The sequence below is a fragment of the Perognathus longimembris genome, chromosome 8, assembly GCF_023159225.1.
Source record: "Perognathus longimembris pacificus isolate PPM17 chromosome 8, ASM2315922v1, whole genome shotgun sequence".
Lineage (NCBI taxonomy): Eukaryota > Metazoa > Chordata > Mammalia > Rodentia > Heteromyidae > Perognathus > Perognathus longimembris.
This window is the reverse complement of record NC_063168.1, coordinates 61,287,646-61,308,397: the sequence shown is the minus strand read 5'-3', so window position 1 is coordinate 61,308,397 and position 20,752 is coordinate 61,287,646. Positions and strand designations below refer to the sequence as shown.

The window sequence follows — 20,752 nt, the reverse complement described above, 5'->3', positions numbered from 1 at the left end:
ACTCGACCTTTCAAGTCATGTCTAGTCCACTTGCAAGGGACATGTCTTCTTCTGTGTCACTAATTGTAATCACACCAACTTCAAACACTCATTTATTAGCCCATAGATCTATAAACACAGTGTAACCAGGTCCTTCACCAACTCAGTGAATTCACATGCCACCATTAAAATGTCACTGGGCTGTAGTTTCATCTGGATTTCAAGGTCTCCGGCCAAACTTGTGTGCTTATGGCAAAATTAAGGCCTTTTGTTTTTGTTTTATGATGCTAGGATTTGGACATGGGTGCACTACCACTTGAATCATACCATCAGCTCTTTGCTTTTTTGTTTTGTTTGTTTTTGAGACGAAGTCACACATTTATGCCAGCCTGGACCTCAATCCTATTAATATTTCCTGCATAGCTACAATCAATAGGTGTGTGATACCATGCTCAGCTTTTTATTGGTTGAGATTGAGACTCATAAGTGGTTTGCTCAAGCTGGCCTCCAACTCTTGATTCTCTCGATCTCAGCCTCCTGAGTAGGATAATAGGTGTAAGCCGTTGCACATGGCCTGTAACTCAGTTTCTAGCCATTCAAAGGCAGAGAGGTCTTTGTATTTTTACTAGCTCTCAGCTCAGTGTTAATCTCAGTTCCTTAAAGCTGCCAGCACTCCTTGCTGCAAAACCTTCTCCATCTACAAAGCCAGCAACAGAGGCTCTCATCGCAAATCCCAGCCCTTCTCTGGATGAGCTTACCTATTAACTGAGGCCCACTGAGGGTCTGCCCCCTCTGGAAGTCATTGTGCCACAGAGTATGACCTGGTGGTGGTTGTTGTTTCCATCTTACTCGTTGTACCCCTCCCCACTCAGCAGAAGGGAATCATACGAGGATGTGGGTCACTAGGAATCTTTTCAGGATTTTTCTTGCCACAGGAAGGTACATGCACAAACACAGCCATCCTATAGACATTTTGTCTGCTACATCTCCAGTCCCCAATTTTGCTTTAGCTACTCAAACCGGTTTTAGACTCTACATTTACATTTTTTAAATCAGTCATCTTAGCCACCCTCATGACAGCTCTCTCTGCCTCATCCATCAAGCTGCAGCTTGAGCTCGTTGTGATCTAAGATGTGAAGTTTGGATTTCTGGATCTTCACACTGGACAGTTCCAGATCTGACCTTACCCTTGCTATCTATCCCCCATGGCTGGCTACTTCTTGCTGCCATCCTCCTATTCCATTGACAGAACCCCTCCTTCAATACCCAGTCACTTCTGTCACACTTCCTCCACCAGATTCAACTTCAGCATCCTACCTTTTTCTCCTCAGCTGAAGTCATGTGTCACCTTGGGGCTTTCATGTTGTTTCCCATGTTGTTTGTTTCTCATCCAGGTTGAAGATTCTAAGAAGCAGAGACTATGATTTATATTTAGGGATGTAACTTGTGACTTCTCATGAACTTACATACTCCTTAATGTCGAATAGTCATCAATTCAAGAGCTGACTGTCAGCTCAGCAGGGACATTCTTTGTTTTGAAGGTAATAACTTTTTTTTTTTTTTTTTTTTTTTGGCCAGTCCTGGGCCTTGGACTCAGGGCCTAAGCACTGTCCCTGGCTTCTTCCCGCTCAAGGCTAGCACTCTGCCACTTGAGCCACAGCGCCGCTTCTGGCCGTTTTCTGTATATGTGGTGCTGAGGAATCGAACCTAGGGCCTTGGGTATACCGAGGCAGGCACTCTTGCCACTAGGCTATCCCCAGCCCCTTGAAGGTAATAACTTTTGACCGTGGGACCTTATACTTTGTTTTGTTTCACTGGTTATTTTTTGCATAGAGTCTTGCTTCCTTCTTTAGGCATGCATCTGATCCAAGATCTGCCCACTTTAGGCTTCTCACTTTAGCTGGGATTACAGGCTTGTACCTCCGAGCCCAACTTTTTCCTCCTTCTCCTCAGACTTCGCTGCTTGACTGGCCTAAACCACGATCCTCCCAATCTTAGCCCCCCCACTCATATAGCTTGGGATGTCAGGCACATACCACTAGCTATTGATTGACAAGGGGTCGCAAGAACTTTTCTGCATGGTCTTTCCTTAAATCAGAATCTGCCTGTAATCCTAGCTACTCAGGCTGAGATCTGAGGATTGCAGTTCAGAGCCAGCCTGGGTCAGGAAAGTCCGTGAGACTCTTATCTCCAATTAACCACCAGAAAATCAGAAGTGGTGCTGTGGCTCAAGTGGTAGAGTGCTAGTCAGGCCAAGAATTCAAGCCCCCCAACCGACCAAAAAAAAAAAAAAAAAAAAAAAAAAGAACCTTAAAACAAAACTTCAGCACTGAGTGTTGGTTAAATATATGCCGATGACTCACACCTGTAATCTGAAGCAGATCATGTCGATAAAAGACAAACCCATTGAAAACCCATTTGTGCAGTTCTCTCATGAACATATATAGTAATAAACTCTTAAGCATTAGATTGGAACTAAGAAAAAAATGGATTTCATTTCTACTTTTAAGGTTGGTTGTGCATTTAATATTTCAGATGTAATCAATTTCAGATACTGTTTTGTCTCTTTTTCAGAAGCAGCCAGAGTTACATATTCTGCAGGTATCTGGAGCTATTTAAAGATGTCCTGCTTCAAACTAGTTCTCTTGCTTAACAAAACCTTCCTGGAAATTTTCATTGTATCTCTACATTTAATTGACAGTCCTAAATGTAGGCCAGGTCTGTGATCCTTCATAGAACAAAGGTGAAGGGAAAATGTATCATTTCTTATAAAATTTTAATCTAGTATCGGAAATAACTTCCTATGCGGATCCTTCCCTCAGCTCCCAGAATAGAATATTTACAAAGAATCTGTCAGTGCAGTGCACGTTGAAATCTAAGGTTCAGCATAGAACTAGACATCTCTTGTGTGCACCATGGAGGCTTTGATACCCAGTACAAGAAGCTCTACATTCTGCTCCTCTCCAGAAGTTTAAAAGAAGGAAAAAGAGCTGGGTACTGGTGGTGGTTCATGCCTATAATCCTAGCTATTAAGGAGACTGAGAACTAAGAAACACAGTTCAAAGTTAGCCCAGACCAGAAAGTCCACAAGACCCATCTCCAAATAACTACCAAAAAAGATGGAAGTGGAGCTATGGCTCAAGTGTAGAGTGCTAGCCTTGAGCACAAAAGCTCAGGGACAGTGCCCAGACCCTGAGTTCAAGTCTTTAACATAATGTGCATTAAATATAATGATGGCATTTGTTCACACTTTCTCCCTCCATTCATGTGCCCCTTGTCCTCCCCCTAGAACATGTTTCTGCTTCTTGGTGTTCATTTTTTTTTTTTTTTTTTTTTTTGGCCAGTCCTGGGCCTTGGATTCAGGGCCAGAGCACCATCCCTGGCTTCTTCCCGCTCAAGGCTAGCACTCTGCCACTTGAGCCACAGCGCCACTTCTGGCCGTTTTCTGTATATGTGGTGCTGGGGAATCGAACCTAGGGCCTCGTGTATCTGAGGCAGGCACTCTTGCCACTAGGCTATATCCCCAGCCCCGGTGTTCATTTTTTTTTATAAAGAATACAGTAGTTGTTCAGTGGAGTTACACCTGTGTGTTTAGTGTTTTAAGAAATTGCCGGGGCTGGGGATATAGCCTAGTGGCAAGAGTGCCTGCCTCAAATACACGAGGCCCTAGGTTCGATTCCCCAGCACCACATATACAGAAAACGGCCAGAAGCGGCGCTGTGGCTCAAGTGGCAGAGTGCTAGCCTTGAGCGGGAAGAAGCCAGGGACAGTGCTCAGGCCCTGAGTCCAAGGCCCAGGACTGGCCAAAAAAAAAAGAAATTGCCAAACTAGGTCAAGTGATAATGATTCACACCTATAATCCTGTCTACTTAGAGATTGGAAGAAGCAAAGTTCAAGGCCAGCGGAAGCAAAAAAGTCAGCAATACATCTCAACGATAGCTGTGTATTTCAGCATGTACCTGTCATACCACCTATTCAGAAAGCACAAATAAGAGGATCATAGGTCCACACTAGCCTGGGCAAAAAGCAAAATCTTATCTCAAAAATAACCAGGGTAAAAAGAGTTGAAGGAGTGACTCAAATGATAGAGCACTAGCTTAGCAAGTGTGAGATGCTGAGTTCAGACCCTAGTACCACCAAAAAACAAACAAAATTAAAAAAAACAAAAACAAAACATCCCAACAGCTTGCCAAACTGGTTTCCAATGTGAGTGCAACAGACTGTGTATCCCACTCAGCAGGTGCTCCGCACTGTTGAGACTGGTCAGTCCAGTTAGTTTTAGCCATTCTACTGGATAATAGCATCTCACTGGCCTCTTAACTTACATTTGAATACTTTTACATGCTTATTTGACTCTATCTACATTTTTGGTAAAGTGACTGTTGACACTTTTTTGTTGATGGTTTTTTTTTTTTTTTTTGCCAGTCCTGGGCTTGGACTCAGGGCCTGAGCACTGTCCCTGGCTTCTTTTTGCTCAAGGCTAGCACTCTGCCACTTGAGCCACACAGCGCCACTCTGGCTGTTTTCCATACATGTGGTGCTGAGGAATTGAACCCAGTACTTCAGGTATACGAGGCAAGCACTCTTGCCACTAGGCCATATTCCCAGCCCTGTTCATGTTTTAATTGATTTGTTGGCCTGGTTTGTGTCAGAGTACAAGTGTTATTTATATGGCCTCATTGTAAGACCTTTGTTGGATATGTTTTGCAGATATTTTCTTCCAGTCTGCTACTTAACCTTCTCATTTTCTTTTCTTTTTTTGTTTATTTTTGACAGTTCTGGAGATGAAACTAAGGCCTTATGCTTTCTATGAGGCAAGCACTCTACTGCTAGGCCATATTGCCAGCCCTGGCCTTATGCTTTCTAGGCAGGCATTCTGCCACTGAGCCATGTCTCCTTTTGCCTTGGTTATTTTGAGGTAGAGTCTTGTTTTTTATGCCTGGGCCAGCCTGGGCTGCAATCCTTCTACTTTGCATTCCTGTGTCACTGGGGATGACAGGCAAGTGCTGCCACCACGCCCAGCCATTGATTGGGATGGAGCCTCTCAAACTTTTGCACCTGGGCAGGCTTCAAACTGAGATCTCTTGATCTTCACCTCCACAGTAGCTAGGCTTGAGCCACTGTGTTGGCTAGCTTCATTTTTTTTTTTTAAACAGCAACATTTTTTGAAGTTCAGTTCATTCTTTTATTTTTTCCCCTCACTTTTTATTGTTCATTCTTTTTGTTGGGTGCACAAGAATTTTCATGCAATCCTAAGTCACTAAACTATTCTGCTTTAGTCTGTATTCTGTTGCTAGAGCTTAATGCACAAACTGGGTACTTGGTAAAGAATAGAGGTTTACTTAGCCCATAGTTTTGGAGGTTGGGCAGTCCAAGGACATGGTGCCGGCATCTCGTCAGGGATTTTGTGTTGCATCGCAACATAACACAAGGCTCTCGCATGGCAAGGCAGAACAATTGTGCTAGCTGTAGTTTCTTTTGCTCTTCTTTTAAAGCTACCATGCCGTCATGGAGGTCCCATCTCCATGACCTCATTTAGCCCTATTTTCTCCTTCCTCTAAAACAACCTCATATAAATTTAAGGATCCAATTTCCATCATGTGGACTTGTTTGTTTGCTCATTTTTGAGATACAATCTTGCTGTATAGCATGGGCTGATCTCAAATTTATAATCCTGGCTCTACCTCCCAATGCTGGGATGCTGGGATCATAGGAATATTCCGCAAGACATCAACTTTTAAGGGGTACATTCAAACCATTACAGTTTACTTCTAGAAGATTTACAGTTTTAGCTCTTACAGTAGATCTGCGATGTGTTTTATTTTTTATATATACCATATAATTGACGTTCAATTATGCATGGCTATGTAGTTGTTTCAACACTACTTGTTAAAAAGCTTATCTTATCCAGGTGCCAGCGGCTCATGTCTCTAATCCTAGCTACTCTGAAGGCTGAGATCTGAGGATTGTGGTTAACAGCCAGCCATGGCAGGAAAGTCCATAAGACTCTTATCTCCAATAAACTACTCAGAAAAAGCCGGAAGTAGAGCTGTGGCTCATGTGGTAGAGCGCTAGCCTTGAGCAAAAGAAGCTCAGGGACAGAGACCAGACTGGCAAAAGAAAAAGTTAATCCTTTGTCAAAAATCAATTGACTATATACCTATTTCTCGACTATCTTTTCTGTCATGTCCCACCCCCTGCCCCTCCACCCAGTACCAGAGTTTGAACTTATGGCCTTGTGCTTGCTCAGCTTGCTTGCTTGGCTGGTGTTCTGTCACTTGAGTTATGCCTTCAGCCAGGCTCTTTGCTGGTTATTTTGGACTTGGAGTCTGACAGTTTTATGCCCAGGCTGTCTTCAAGCCACAGTTCTCTGGATATCAGTCTGAGTAGCTAGGATTATAGGTATGAGCCATCTGTACCAGCTTACACGCTTTGGATCGAAGCTTTAATTCTTGAAAGAAAGTAGTGTAAGTTTTCCAACTTTGTTTTCCCTTTTCTAAGTTGTCTTGGCCTCTCTGTGTTCTCTCAAGCCACCATATTTAGGTCAGCTCTAAAGTACAAGCTCTGAGAACTATGAACCAAGTGCTTTAACTGAGCGCTTGTAAAATCTCAGTCCCGAGTGAACGTGTGACTCCATTCTGTACCCTCTTTTTCTTACACATTAGGGTCATGGAGAGTGAAGATGGGTGGGGGGCGCTAAGCAGACTAGATTGGGGTAAATCTTTAACTGGACTGAAATCCTCTCACCAAAGAGTCATTGTTACCCTCTCCCTTCCTTCCCTCCATTGGTTTTCTAGTCTTTCCAGTGCCCTTTCTGTCCACCAGGCCTGGGCTGGCTTCTCTTTTGACTCTCACTTTGCCAGATGTAACTTGCACTAGGATTTTGTGTTTGGGAGATCCCAAACAGAAGCATGTCTCTAAGCAGAATTGTCAGACTCAGTGGCCCTCAAAGAGCCTTATTTCCCAGCCATGTGGGAAAGGCAGTGTTCAGAAGGAGGCATAGTTAACCCTACAGGCTCAGGATTCCAGACGCCTGCTGGCACCTGATGCCTGTGGCTCCCCAGCGGACCTGAAGTCTCCCTTCTGTCCCCGTGCTGCCTGCTTCTGCATAGGAGTGCACCTGAGATGTCAGGCCTGGCCCTTGGGCCCGCCGATGAGAGCACCTTGATGCCTACTTCATACCTGTTCTGTCCTTGGCAGCCCCGGTCAGGCAGGGCTGATTAGCCTTCTTTTACAGCTGGGAGGCTGGATCCCAGACGTGAAATAACCTTCAGGGTTAAACAATAACACGTGTTATTAAACAGGTCCGTCTCAGCCCTCCGACACCACATTTCAAGGAGGCCCCTGGGCAGCTTCCCCCAGCAGCTTTGTGCACTGCTACCGCCAGGCTGTAGAACTAAAATGAAGACCTCGGCAATAGGGAGACAGATGAGAGAGAGCAAGTGGGGTTACATGTGTTCATTTTGGATTATTCATCGGTCCCTCCTTTTTAGCATCTGTGGGCAGCCTGGGCTCCTATTAAACATCATGTGGCAGCCTACTGGCTGTAAACATTCCCATTTGGGGGCTGGAAGGGACTTTGCTAAGGAGGTGGGTGACAAAGGGCCTCTCTGTGCAGCTTTATTTTAGAATGGTTTCCCCAGGCTCCCTGGCTTCTCAGAGGCTGGCAGCCGAGTTCCCTCTGCCACACGGCTCCCTTTGAGGATCATCTCCAGTTGCCATGGCAACTGCAAGTCGGGAGACCGTCTGCGCAGTGCTGGTGCTTTGTATTAAACACAATGAATTTAAATTGTATGCTCGGCAGTGAAGATAATCATTCTGGATCAGAGAGAATCCTGGGCTCCTTGTTTCGTAATTTTAAATGTTGGCACAATTCTCATTGTTAGCCCTGTAATTCGAGCCTCAGCCACACCCTACCCTTCTGTGGCTGAACTGCACCTAAGTCCCTCTTCTCCTGAACTCTTTTCTATCCTTTGAGGAGTTGGGCTGAGGAGCCTCTCCATCACCCCAAGCTCTGGAAGGAACAGATATTGTAAAGAAACCAGGGCTGTAGTTGGATGGACCATCGTTCAGCCGTCTGTGTGACATCCCCTGAACCCCAGCTTTCTTATGTGTAAAAGGAGAAGAGTATCCCCTTTCCTACAGAGTCATTTTTTTAAATGTTTCCCATTTTGCCACATGCACATGTACTTTGTTGCTTTAATTTTTTTTTTTTTTTTTTTTACTTTTTATGGCCAGGTCTGGGGCTTGGGACTCAGGGACTGAGTCCCTGGTTTCTTTTTGCTCAAGGCTAGCACTCTACCACTTGAGCCACAGTGCCACTTTGACACTTTTCTGTTTATGTGGTGCTGAGGAATCAAACCCAGGGTTTCATGCATGCTAGGCAAACACTCTACTGCTAAGCCGCATTCCCAGCCCTGCACATGCACTTCGTTGTACAACCACCTCTCAAAGTTTTCATCTCCCCAAATGAAGCTGAGTTCCCACTAAATACTAACTCCTAGCTCCCCCTTCCCTCCTCGCAACCACCATTCCACATTCTATCTCTTTGAATTTAATTACTGAAGATTCTCATATAAGTGAATCCTACAGTATTTGCTATTTTAATTGGCTTATTTCACTTAGTATAATGTCTTCAAGGATCATGTTGGAGCAGCAATTTTCTTGATTTTTCTGGCAGGATAGTATTCCCTTTATGTATAGGCTACATTTTATTTACCCTTTCATCCACAGGTGGACACTTGCTTATTACTTCCACCTTTCAGCAATTGTCACTGCTGTGATCATGAGTGTGTGTATAACTGAGTCCGTGCTTTTAATTACAAAGCCATAGGGAAGATAAGCTAAGATAACCCCTTAAGATCCCTACACATAGTCAGCCACCAACAAACATTTATTTCTTTCTGTTAAACCTGGGAACCTGTGCCACAGTGATCTGATGGCTTCAGTAAGAGTGATGTCACTCTGTGCTAGCAGGCTGCTCTGTAACCCCTAGGGTGTCTGATCTGCCACGTTTGGGAAATTAATTCATCATAGAGTTTAAAGAAAAAGTCTTACCCATAGGTATGTGTACCATGTCTCACCCTAAAAACCAAGGATGCTTTCATATTCCCACCACCAATTGATATTCATGGATTCCTAGTTTCGAAATGAAAACTGTCAGGACTGTTGTGTATCCTTTCTTGTCAATGGTCTATTTTAAGCACTCCCCCTCCGGGAACTCCAGAAGCTGAGGGTGGAGCCGCCCCAGGTTAGAGGCTCAGTATTTGACTGACAGAGCAGCTGCACACCTGTTCTCAGATCACTGGAGAGTGTGGGGTTGGGAGTATACATATACCTGGATGGCAGCCCTAGCTGGTCCCTAACAATGTTGGAAGATGGCAATGTCTGCCACAGGCCATGGTTGTGGGGATTTGAGAAGGAGGTACTTTGCTGGCTACCAACCCATTTCTGAGTGTTCTCTGCATGCAATACAAAGGGGCATCGGGCCTTGGGCTGGTTTGCAATTCCCGGAAAATTCTCCCTGGGTCTGATTTCATCCAGAAGTTTCCATGGGGGATAATTACCCTTGCTGCCCTAGAGTCCTTTAGGGGTGAGAGCTCCAGACCTTGGAACCATCTGTCCCAGCTGTGTCCTCTGCAATGAGCCTCCCCAGGTTCTTTCTTCCTTTCTTTCCTTTCTTTCTTCCCTCCCTCCCTCCCTATTTTCTTCCTTCCTTCCTACCTTCCTCCTTCCATCCATCCTTCCCTTCTTCCTTCCTACCTTCCTCCTTCCCTCCCTCCCTCCCTCCCTCTCTCCTTCCTTCTGTCCTTCTTTCCTTCCTCTTTACCTCTTTCCCTCCCTCTCTCCTTCTTCCCATCCTTCCTTCCTCCCTCCCTCCCTCCCTCCCTTCCTCCCTTCCTTCCTTCCTTCCTTCCTTCCTTCCTTCCTTCCTTCCTTCCTTCCTTCCTTCCTTCCTTCCTTCCTTCCTTCCTTTCTCTTTCTTTCTGTGTGTGTCAGTACTTGCTTGGCTTTTTCGCTCAAGGCTGGTGTTCTACCATTTGAGCCACAATGCAGCTGCCAGCATAATGATGGTTCGTTGGAGATGAGTCTCATGGGCTTTTTGCTTAGGCTGGCTCCAAACCTCATTCCTCAAATCTCAGCCTCCTGAGCAGCTAGGATGAGAAATATGAGTCAGCCTTCCCAGGGTCTTGCAGATGGTTTTTGCCGCTCTAGCCCTGCTGTCTGCGCAGCAAGGCGAGAGCTAACAACTTTTTCATAGGGGAATTTGTGGCAGAGGCCTGGCCTCCTGCTGACTGCCTGGTCATCAGGCCTACACCTTGACAAGGAGAGAAGGCAGGAGCGTCCCAGACAATGTTAGGAATGTCTCTCACTTCCTTTCAGCAGCCACTGCTACCAGTGTGATGAGCACCTGAGCAGGAACCTGGGTAGGCAGAAGCCAGGGCTTCCCAAGCAAATGTACTCACTGTCCTGGAGATGCAGAAGGTGCCCTGGTCTGCTCGCCTGGGCGGGGAGGCACCATACTTTGCCTCAAAACTCTCCTCACCTGGAAGCCAATGAGCCCAGGGAGCATCCTTGGGCAGGAAGATGGCTTAGATCCCACGGACATTCTGGGTGAATCTAATTGGAGATTACTTCCTAATCTCCCTCTTCATCTTGATCCTCCTCTATGTGGCTGCCTCTCAAGACCCCACCACAGACTCTCTTCTCTTAGCTGCCCTCTCTTCCCAGAGACTCAGTGACCAATGACTCTTAGGCTTCGCTGCAACCTAACACATCTGTGCACCTCCCCACTGGGATCCTCACTCTTCCCAGATACCTCCTTCCATCCACTCACACCAAGACTTCCTCATCCAAACCACAGGGCACCTCAGTGGTGCCACTGGAAGCCGAGCCTCCAAAGTGCTGGCATCCCCATCATTATCATCCCCGTCTGAAGGCTCCATCAGAGAACTGAACTGCTTCACAGTTCTGCAAGTCCAAAGCTGACGGGCCACATCTGGTGATAGCTTCTTGCTGGCAGAACCCTGAGATGGCACAAAGGACCACATGACACAAGTGTTTGTATCTTTTCTCTCTTTTTTTTTTGGCCAGTCCTGGGCCATGAACTCAGGGCCTGAGCACTGTCCCTGGCTTCTTTTTGCTCAAGGCTAGCACTCTGCCACTTGAGCCACAGCACCACTTCTGTATATGTGGTGCTGAGGAATCGAACCCAGGGCCTCATGTATACGAGACAAACACTCTTGCCACTAGGCCATATTCCCAGCCCCTATCTTTTCTCTCTTTCTCTCTCATTAAAGCATCACATCTCTCTCCCCCTCGCTTCTACACACACACACACACACACACACACACACACACACACACACACACACACACACCTGCTAGGATTCAGTCTTGAGGGCTCTACGCAGACAACCTTATCTAATCATAAACACCTCCCAGAGGCCTCATCTCGAAGTACAGTACTGTATTGTAGGATTAAGTTTCACCCTCTTAACACTCACTACTAGGCTTAAATTTCAACACATGAACCCTTGAGACACACTTAAGCTATATCCACACCAAAGCAACATCAAATACTTACCATTTGTTTCTCAGTGCAATATGTTCCTTTTACAACTGAATTTCCTTCAAGCCATAGCAGATCTGCTTTTCTGATCTGCAAGCACATCTCACACTTCCTTCATATACATCTGCATGAAAATACACTCTTAAGAAGTCCTTCCCTCTCCCAGTGAAAAGCCCTGGGATTGGCTCAAGCAAAAGTGCCTATCAACAGCAGAGCACAGTATGCTTTGACCTCGGACTGGGGAGAGAAGAAACCTCTGTGAACTGTGATCAGATGTGCCGCCATGGGGAAGACAAAAGAGGATGACCCTTCAAAGACCTTTGTCCTGACAAAGCCAGGAATGATTTATTTCCTCCCAACAAATCAGTTTTAAAGGACTGAGCTTAAGTGCGTGACATTTCCAACATGGAGACCTTCACATGCCTACAGTGTTCTGATAATGTTCAAAAGCATAAAGAGAACATGAAGAAAAGTCTTTGGTTGGGTTCTAGCATGAGCCGTTGCTCTTTGCTAAGTATATGCCTGATGCCTGTGTCATCAAGTAGACTGCCATTATGTGCATTAGGTGAATTTAGGGAACAGATGGGGGTGGTATCACTGGGAATCAAATAAATCCAAATTTACCCAGTGTCATACATGTCAAAAATAAAAAGACAGTAGCCCTTTGAAATAGTAAAATTAGGTTCTGTGAATAATGACTGTAAGTGTTGGTTAGATAAATAATACTAATGCCCACATTAATAGAGGTGTGGACAGAGTAGGGTAAATACAAGGCTTATCTGGATGGCAGTTTATATTTGAAAATGCAAGGGTTTGGGTTGGTGGATGAGCAATTTCAGTCCACCAAGTTTTAGTAGGTGCCAGTGAGGCCAGCCGTTCCCTGGTAAGGTCTGGGATGGTTGGATTTCTGTATGTCTCACAAAGCAATGATTCCACTTCCGACCAGGGCACGCCTGAGCTGAAGCTCAGGTGTTCAAGCATTAGGGAAAACAGGAAGTGGCTGTGAAGAAAAAAAAAAAAAGCAAGATACAGAATATGGACACTTTGATACTATTGGTGTCTTTTAAACAAATTAAACATAGCAACAATGTAAAAACAAAGATGGAAGAAATGTCCATCAGCCTCAGAAAAGATAGGGTTATAAGTAAGATGGAGAGATAGCTTTGGTTGCATCTGTTATTTCATTTAAAAAATAAGTCTAAGCCAAGGCAGAGTGGCTCATACCTATAATTCTAGCTACTCAGGAGGCCAGGACCTGGAGGATAGGAGTTCCATGCCATCCCAAAGAGAAGAGTCTTGGAGACTCCATCTTCAACATAATGGTAGCAGCAAGCTGGACTCGAGGTATGCCTCAAATGGTAGAGCAAAAGCAGAGCAAGCAAGCAAGAAAAGCAACAGTGAGCCACTAAAAATTCAAACACCTGGGGGAAACATGAGGGAGGAGATAAGTTGAACAAGAAATGTACTCACTGCCTTACATATGAATCTGTAACCCCTCTGTACTACACTTTGAAAATAAAGAAAAAAATTCAAACACCAGTATCACCAATAAAGTACATGTCAGTATTTTGCATACACAGAACCTAGCACTACCCCCAAGTTAATAAATTTTGGTAAATATAGCCAAAATATTCACATCTGTTAAAATTTGAGTAATGGGTTCATGTATATGATATATGTTTTATTATTTTCAAAAGCATTTTAATCGTATAAACATGACTAAATTATAAATTGTTTTGGTTTCTTCCACATTTATTTGCATAGTGTTTACTGTAAAAGGAGCATTTTTAGTGCATATTATAAAGATAATATATTCTATTAAGTAAATTTCAGAAAAGGAAAACTGTTACTCAGAAAGTCATCACCATAAAACAGCCATTGTTAATGTTTTGGTCTGCTTCCTCCCATTTCTCCACCTTGTGTGATGAGTTGTGTGTGTGTTGAATCCTAGTACTAAGCCTCTAGTGTGCAGAGACTGAATTCTTTGTTAGCCTCTGTGAACATCATCTTACTACTTTCATTTAGAATCTTCCACGGCTCACCTCAGCAACATTGATTTGTGCAAACATAGTCTTGATCATATGATAGCCTCAGTCACATATTCGTAAATGCAATCCTTCTAGAAGTGTCAGGAGCAGGAAGGTACGGTGCTCTGCCGAGATCTCTGCAGGGCTGTTCTGGGTGATGATGCTAATGGGGCCTGTCACATCCATGGTATCACATTCCTGTGAACACTTGTGGCGTTCATCCTGGGTAAGAGCCACACATATTTAAAAAGCTAGCCCCATGTGTGTCTTGCTGAGAGGAGGTAAGTGCTTGCACTTCCAGTTTCAGGTAGGCTCCCCCAGCCTGTAGGGGGATTTGCTGAGCCTGTGAACTCTTGCTTGGAGACCTGAGGGAACAAATATTGTTGTTGTTGTTCTTGTAACTGCCACTACTACTACTATTATTATTCCAGAGACCAATGTGTCTGGACCTTCCAAATGCTCTCAATTCTATTGACCCCTGATTTCTCTATAGAGGAGGCACGTGGCATTTCCTGGATTACAACCAGTAAATGGAGAAGTTAAAGCCACTCTTCAGTGCTCCAGACTTAGATCTAGGCAGGAAGGGCCTCTGCCCTGGGCACTAGGATCTAGAGGATATTGTTTCGACCTTCTGACAACTTGTACCCCTTCACCACAAGGCCCGGATGCTGCTGTATGTCTTCCCAGAGAATCCTAGTCCACTACTAGACCACTCTGAGTCCTTGGGATTCACTGACCAAAGGCCCTGAGCCCCTCTGGGCCTACACAAACGAATCTGTCATCTGGGTGAGGAGTCAGACTGTGATTTTTGTGCACAGTAGACCCCAGGGTAACAACTTTGCAAGGGAATAAACAAAACCTAGATGTGTAGGCCACAACATGAACCCCAGTGAGAGGTGTGGGTTGGGCAGGAACAGAAGCTCAAAATTTCAAGGACCCCATCCCCCCAAAAATTCTAAATTCAAACTTAATCTTCTTGGTCATTATAAAGAATATATTTGTCAGAGTAGTGGAATAGAATGTATTTGATGTAATGATTTATTAACTTGCTCTGTACTTTTAAATATTTAAAGATTTGCCACATGAACCTCCTTTTCTACTCATGCCTAAGGATCTCCAGAGTCCTGGCTCTTTTATCATACTGTGCTGTGTATAGGTTCTCTTTCTTTCCACTTAAGACGGCAGCTGTTTTAAGGAGGGCACAAAGAAAAGCAATCTAGAACCACAGAAAAATAAAACAATTCAGTGTGTAAAATCCCAGAATATCAGACACCCCCGTATGCATGTGTAAAAACAAGAAATGTCTTGCAGCACAAAATAGAGTACAACCACCTGCTACGAGGATGAATCAGCCTGGCGGGATCTAGCAGAATCGAAAATAGAAGGCAGCTTGGAAGCAGCAATCTGCCCAGCGGCTTTCCCTTCTCTGGGTCTCTGCCGCCCCCATCCTGTTGCTATATGGGTCACAGAACTACTGCTCTCTGTTGGTGGTTGCTTTCAGCAATGCAATGCTGAAGCAATGCAAGAAGCCAGATCGTTGTGGCCCTAATGGAGAGCAGGGGGGATATTCTCACTGCCTCATCCCACATCAACACAGGAGACCCAGGTTCTGACAGTTTGCATCTTTGTTGTTTGGCTAGTGAACTCAATTTCTTTACCTGCTTTATTTCCCATCAACATTTCTTGAGTTGTGATAAAGGATTTCACTTAGTAGAGAAACATAAAACCACTAAGATAATTTTCTTGTGCTTTTTCTCTTCTTATAGAAAACAGAATCTAATTTGAGTAATTGAACATACATGTCAGGACAACAATTTACCAAACTTATTCCATAGGGATGTTTCATTTGACTTCAGTGGTCTGACCAGGAATGCGTAAAGAACCTGCACCTCAGGGAAGTTACCTGGAGTCAGCAGAGCCAGGAACTTGAACCCAAAACTCTGACTCCGAGAACTCTTGAGTCAAACAGTAAGGCATGTTTTACAAAGTCAGCTCATTTGGGAGCTTCACAAAGGCTGTCACAATCCAAGCCCTCTCTGTTATTTTACCAACAATTTTGTTTGGGAATAACAGGTTCACCTAAAACAGCTGAGAGACAATGATAGTTTTGCAAATTCTTGGAAATCACCTGGCCAAATTAGGTTTGTTTTGTTTTTTAGTTGAAAGAAATTTAATAATTTATCCTAGAGTATGCTTTGTGATTGAGTGGACTGCTTTTTTATATTACTATTTTAAATTTAATTTCATTGTTTTTATTAAAGTGTTGTACAGAGGGGTAATCGTTTCATACATCAGGTAATGAGTACATTTCTTTTTGGACAATGTCACCCATTCCTTTGCTTTTCCTCAGTTTCCCCCTCCCATCCCTGCCCACAAGTTGCATAGTCCATTTTCCATATAGTGTACCACAACTGCATTTGTTCACCCTTCCTCCCTCCATTCCCCCCCCCCCCGCCATCAAAAGACAAAAAAGAACAAACAAAACAAAATAAGAACAAATAACACTACCAACAAAAAGTCCATGTTTCCATTCCCTGGAATTTGTCTTGATAATTAATAGTTTAAATGTTCAGAGGGGTTATATCTTTGGATTCTTCTCCAAAGAGTATTGTCCTTCAATCTCACTGTCTGTGTGTCAGTGCCGTGAGTATATATAATTTATCATGCCGCAGTGTGTTTTAGGTCTTGCTTCTGCATATGAGAGAAAACATACCCTGGTTGTCCCTCTGAGCTTTGACTTTTCTCATGGTAAGGTCCACCCCGAGGAGGGCTCCATGCAGATGCCCCTCACCTGTTTGAGTCTGCGCCTAGTACCTGTGTTACTAGGTAACTGGCACACCTGGAGGCAGTTACCTCTTTCTCTGAGGTCAGATCCAATTGACCTGGCCACATCTCCCACCTTTTTCTATATAATCCAGCTGAACATTGTCCCCACACTCTTTCCTTTTCTCTTACTCTCTCTTGCTCCTTTTCTCTTTCCTTTTCTTTTTCTCTTCTTCCTTCCCCTCTGTCTCCCATGTCTCTATACTGTGCAGGCTGGCAGTTTGCCCTGCCCCAATAAACTCTTCTCTTCCTGAACCATGTGGTGGTTTCCTATCCAGCGAACCTTACACTCATTATATGTGATTTGCTCTAGATCCATCCATTTCCCTGCAAATAATATAATCTTATTCTTTCTAGTGGATAAGCAAAATTCCATGGTGTCTAAGTACTACATTTTTTTATCCATAATGGGACTTCTTAAAGATTCCTTCTTAAACTATTATCTTGTAGAGACTGAATTGTATTGGTTTTTAGTAATAAACCAGTCATTCATCTAAAAAAGTCTCAGACAAGATAGAAAGAAACAGCGAAGTGCTAGTGGCTTCTGCTTGTAATCCTAGCTACTCAAGAGGCTGAGATCAGAGGATCGTGGTTCGAAACTAGCCTGGGAAGAAAAATTTGTGAATGCTTATCTCCAATTAGCTAGAAAAAAAAAATCCAAGTGTGACCAAATGGTAAAGCAACAGCCTCAAGTGAAAAGGCCAAGTGAAATTGTCTAGCCCTAAGTTCAAGTCCCACTACTGGCACATGCAAAAAAAGAGAAAAGAGGGCTGGGAATATGGCCTGGTGGCAAGAATGCTTCGATTCCCCAGCACCACATATATAGAAAACGGCCAGAAGTGGCGCTGTGGCTCAGGTGGCAGAGTGCTAGCCTTGAGCAAAAAGAAGCCAGGGACAGTGCTCAGGCCCTGAGTCCAAGCCCAGGACTGGCCAAAAAAAAAAAAAAAAAAAGAAAAAAAGGATAATGCATTTGGGAAAACTAAAGACAAAGATTCTGGTGTTAAATAGGCATGTGAAAAGTTTGAGGAAAATTGCATCATAAGGGTAGCTATAATCAAGGTATATTACATGCACATATGAAAATGTCATAATGAAATCCATTGAATAAGAAAATATCTGCCAGCCACCAGTGGCTCACACCTGTAATTAGGAGGCTGAGATTTGAAGACTGCAGTTCAAAGCCAGCCCGGGCAGGAAAGTCCATGAGACTCTTATCTCCAATTAGTCACAGAAAACTTTGCTGGGAGTGGCCCTGTGGCTCAAGTGGTAGGGCGCTAACCTTGAGCTAAAAGAATCTCAGCGACAGTGCCCAAGCCAAGCCCAGAGACCGAGTGCCAGACTGGGGGGAAAAAGAAAGAAAGAAAAAAATTCCTTCATGAAATGTGAGAGAAAGAAACAAAACAACACATCCAAAGCAACATTTTATACATTATGGTTCAAATATATGTTGTAACTGAGTTAGTAAATCCTGCAAATGGATATTTGATTATATTATACATGGACATTTGAACATATTGTCTATATACTTAAGTAGACCAAAAATTATTTTATGGAGATCTTATTGGGACCATAGGGGTTGGCCTTAGACTCAGAAATACTCTAAGTGGCTTCTCCAAGTGGAAAGATGAAGCGTCTGATGCAGAAGAGGCAGGTTTGGGTGCTGGACCCACAGTAATGAAGGCTACACACTGGCCTTGGGTTTCCATATCAACCTTTACAGCTTTCTGAGCCTGGTTCCCCCAGCCTGTGACAGACTTGTCTTCTCCCCTCTCGCTTAGGCTGCACTTGTTGGAGGTACCACCATGATTATCGGCCACGTCCTGCCTGACAAGGAGATGTCCCTGGTGGAGGCATATGAGAAGTGCCGGGGTCTCGCTGACCCCAAGGTCTGCTGTGACTACGCCCTTCATGTGGGGATCACCTGGTGGGCACCCAAGGTAACAGTGCTGATCCTCAAAGAAAGAAACGTGGGTGGAGGGACCATGTGGGTGGGGCCAACTGGAATCTGCTGCTGGCCTGCATGAGTGGGCACCAGCCCCAGACCCACCACCAGCCCAGCTCCCCCTTGTGCCAAGAGGAAAAACATTTAGATTGCATAAGGGCGGGTGGGGAGGTGGCATGCCCCACTGTTTTCCCATATAGAGAGCCCCAAGCTGCACGGAGGTCAGCCTGAGGAGTACTAGGCTGCAAACACTTAGCACATCCTGGTGTGTACCTGACCTGCTCCCCACCTCAGGAAGATTCCGTGCTGCTGAGCGGTGACCTGAAAGGCTCAGGCACACAGGGTTGCTTGTGTCCTGGTTCTATCAACTGTTAGCACTGAGCTCTTCTCTAAGTTGAAGGTCCACCACATCCTGTCTCAACACTGCCAAATACAGACAGTTCTCCAGATGTTTCTTTGCACCCAGAGCATAAATCCGCCTAGAGAGAAGCCGCAAAGCTTAAGAAGTTTTACAAAGTTGTGCCGTGGTGAATTTTGGTCTAAAAGATACCGAGTCCCTTATGAGATAGTCATTCAAAGCCTCAGTCTGCTTCTGTTCTCTGGCTTTAAGCCTTGTTGAGGAGTCCTTTAGGCTCGTCTATTATTTCTAGCCTGGTACTTATGGGAATCTTTGTAGTCCTGAAACCCTCAGAGCATGAAGACCCTCCTCCTTGTCCCAGGCCAACAGTGTAGACCATGCTGAATGTCAGCTATCCCTTTTCTCAGATGGGTATCTCCTTTCTGAAGACCGACCCTTCTGGGTGGAGACTTCTTCCCTGATCCTCCCTGCATTCCCCCTGGAGTTGTCCTGGAATAGAGGATCAGCTTGGACTCCCAGGAGCACTGAGGCCAGGCCAGCCATCTCTAAGCTGTCAGAAGTTATAAAGACTTCCATGCATCTAGAATTAAAATTCCTTTCTTCAGCAAATATTTTCTAATTACAGATTTTAAAAATAGAAAAGAAGGGAAGCTTATAATTCACCCCTGTTGTTTCTTTCCAAGTCTCTTTTGGACATGCTTTTTCCCTAGTAACCTTCTGGCATTTTCTATGTGGCTGCAGGTTCTTCTTGACCTTTAATATAAAGGCCACCTCATGTTCTAGGAAGTAGAACCTTCTGTTATTTCCTACTGTCAGACCAGTGTTGCTTCCCTTTTTTCCCTAGAATAAATTATGTTGGAATAAATATCCTTATTTGCCTAACTTTGTTCATGTTTTGTTTTTTCCTAACTTGGCTTTCCTAGTATCTAGACTCTTAGCTTAAGTCTGCTTTCCTTGTGACGTCACTTCTGCCAAGAAGGCTGTCTTAGCTGAGTGCTGGTAGCGCACACCTGTCATTTTGGCTCCACAGGAGGCTGAGATCTGAGGATCATGGTTCAAAAGTAGCCCAGGCAGATAAATCTGAGAAACTCTTACCTCATTTTACCAGCAAAATGATAGAAGTGAAAATGTGGCTCAAATGGTAGAGCACCAGCCTTTCAAAAAGCCAAGTGAGTGGGCTGGGAATATGGCCTAGTGGCAAGAGTGCTTGACTTGTATACATGAAGCCCTAGGTTCGATTCCTCAGCACCATGTATGTAGAAAAAGCCGGAAGTGGCGCTGTGGCTCAAGTGGTAGAGTGCTAGCCTTGAGCAAAAAGAAGTCAGGGACAGTGCTCAGGCCCTGAGTTCAAGCCCCAGGACTGGCAAAACAGCAACAACAAAAAACAACCCAAAACAACAACAAAAAAAGCCACATGAGAGTGAGGCCCTGAGTTCAAGCCCCAGCACCAAAAAACAACGAAAACAAAAACTAAGAGAGAAGGCTATCTCAGAGGCAGAAACCTATGCCTATGGCCTGAGAATACAGTACCTATCATGTTGAACTGAACACTTTTTAAAGTGCTTCTGCTCAGGCAACCTTACAGCAGCCTGGAGGGTAAAGGAAAGTGACACTCTTAAGAGGTTGCAGGGGCCATACAGAGCTGGAGCGTGCCACACATTTCCTGCTTGCTCGCCTGCACTTGCTAGTCAGCCTCCAGGATATCAGGACCAACCTGCCATTGCCTTTGCATTTTGCTCCCCAGGTGAAAGCTGAGATGGAGACACTGGTGAGAGAGAAGGGGGTCAACTCATTCCAGATGTTCATGACTTACAAGGACTTGTACATGCTTCGAGACAGTGAGCTATACCAAGTGTTGCACGCTTGCAAGGACATTGGGGCAATTGCCCGGGTCCATGCTGAAAATGGGGAGCTCGTGGCTGAGGCAAGTCCATAATCGAGGCTTCTGGTTGGGGCGAGGAGGGTGGCACCAATGGAGAACATTTGCATGCGAGTCCTGACTCCCTATCACTGATCCTACTAGGTTCCGAAAAAAATAAGTTGTGAAAACA

General features: G+C 44.6%; 1 protein-coding gene across 1 annotated transcript in view; it reads left to right on the top strand.

Moving 5' to 3' along the window:
• Positions 1-20,752, top strand: part of Dpysl5 (dihydropyrimidinase like 5) — a 45,041-nt gene that overhangs the window by 4,914 nt on the left and 19,375 nt on the right. The window contains exons 2-3 of the mRNA XM_048353606.1: positions 18,180-18,338; positions 20,446-20,625. Coding sequence (XP_048209563.1) covers positions 18,180-18,338; positions 20,446-20,625 — 339 coding nt within the window. The remainder of the gene's footprint in view (positions 1-18,179; positions 18,339-20,445; positions 20,626-20,752) is intronic.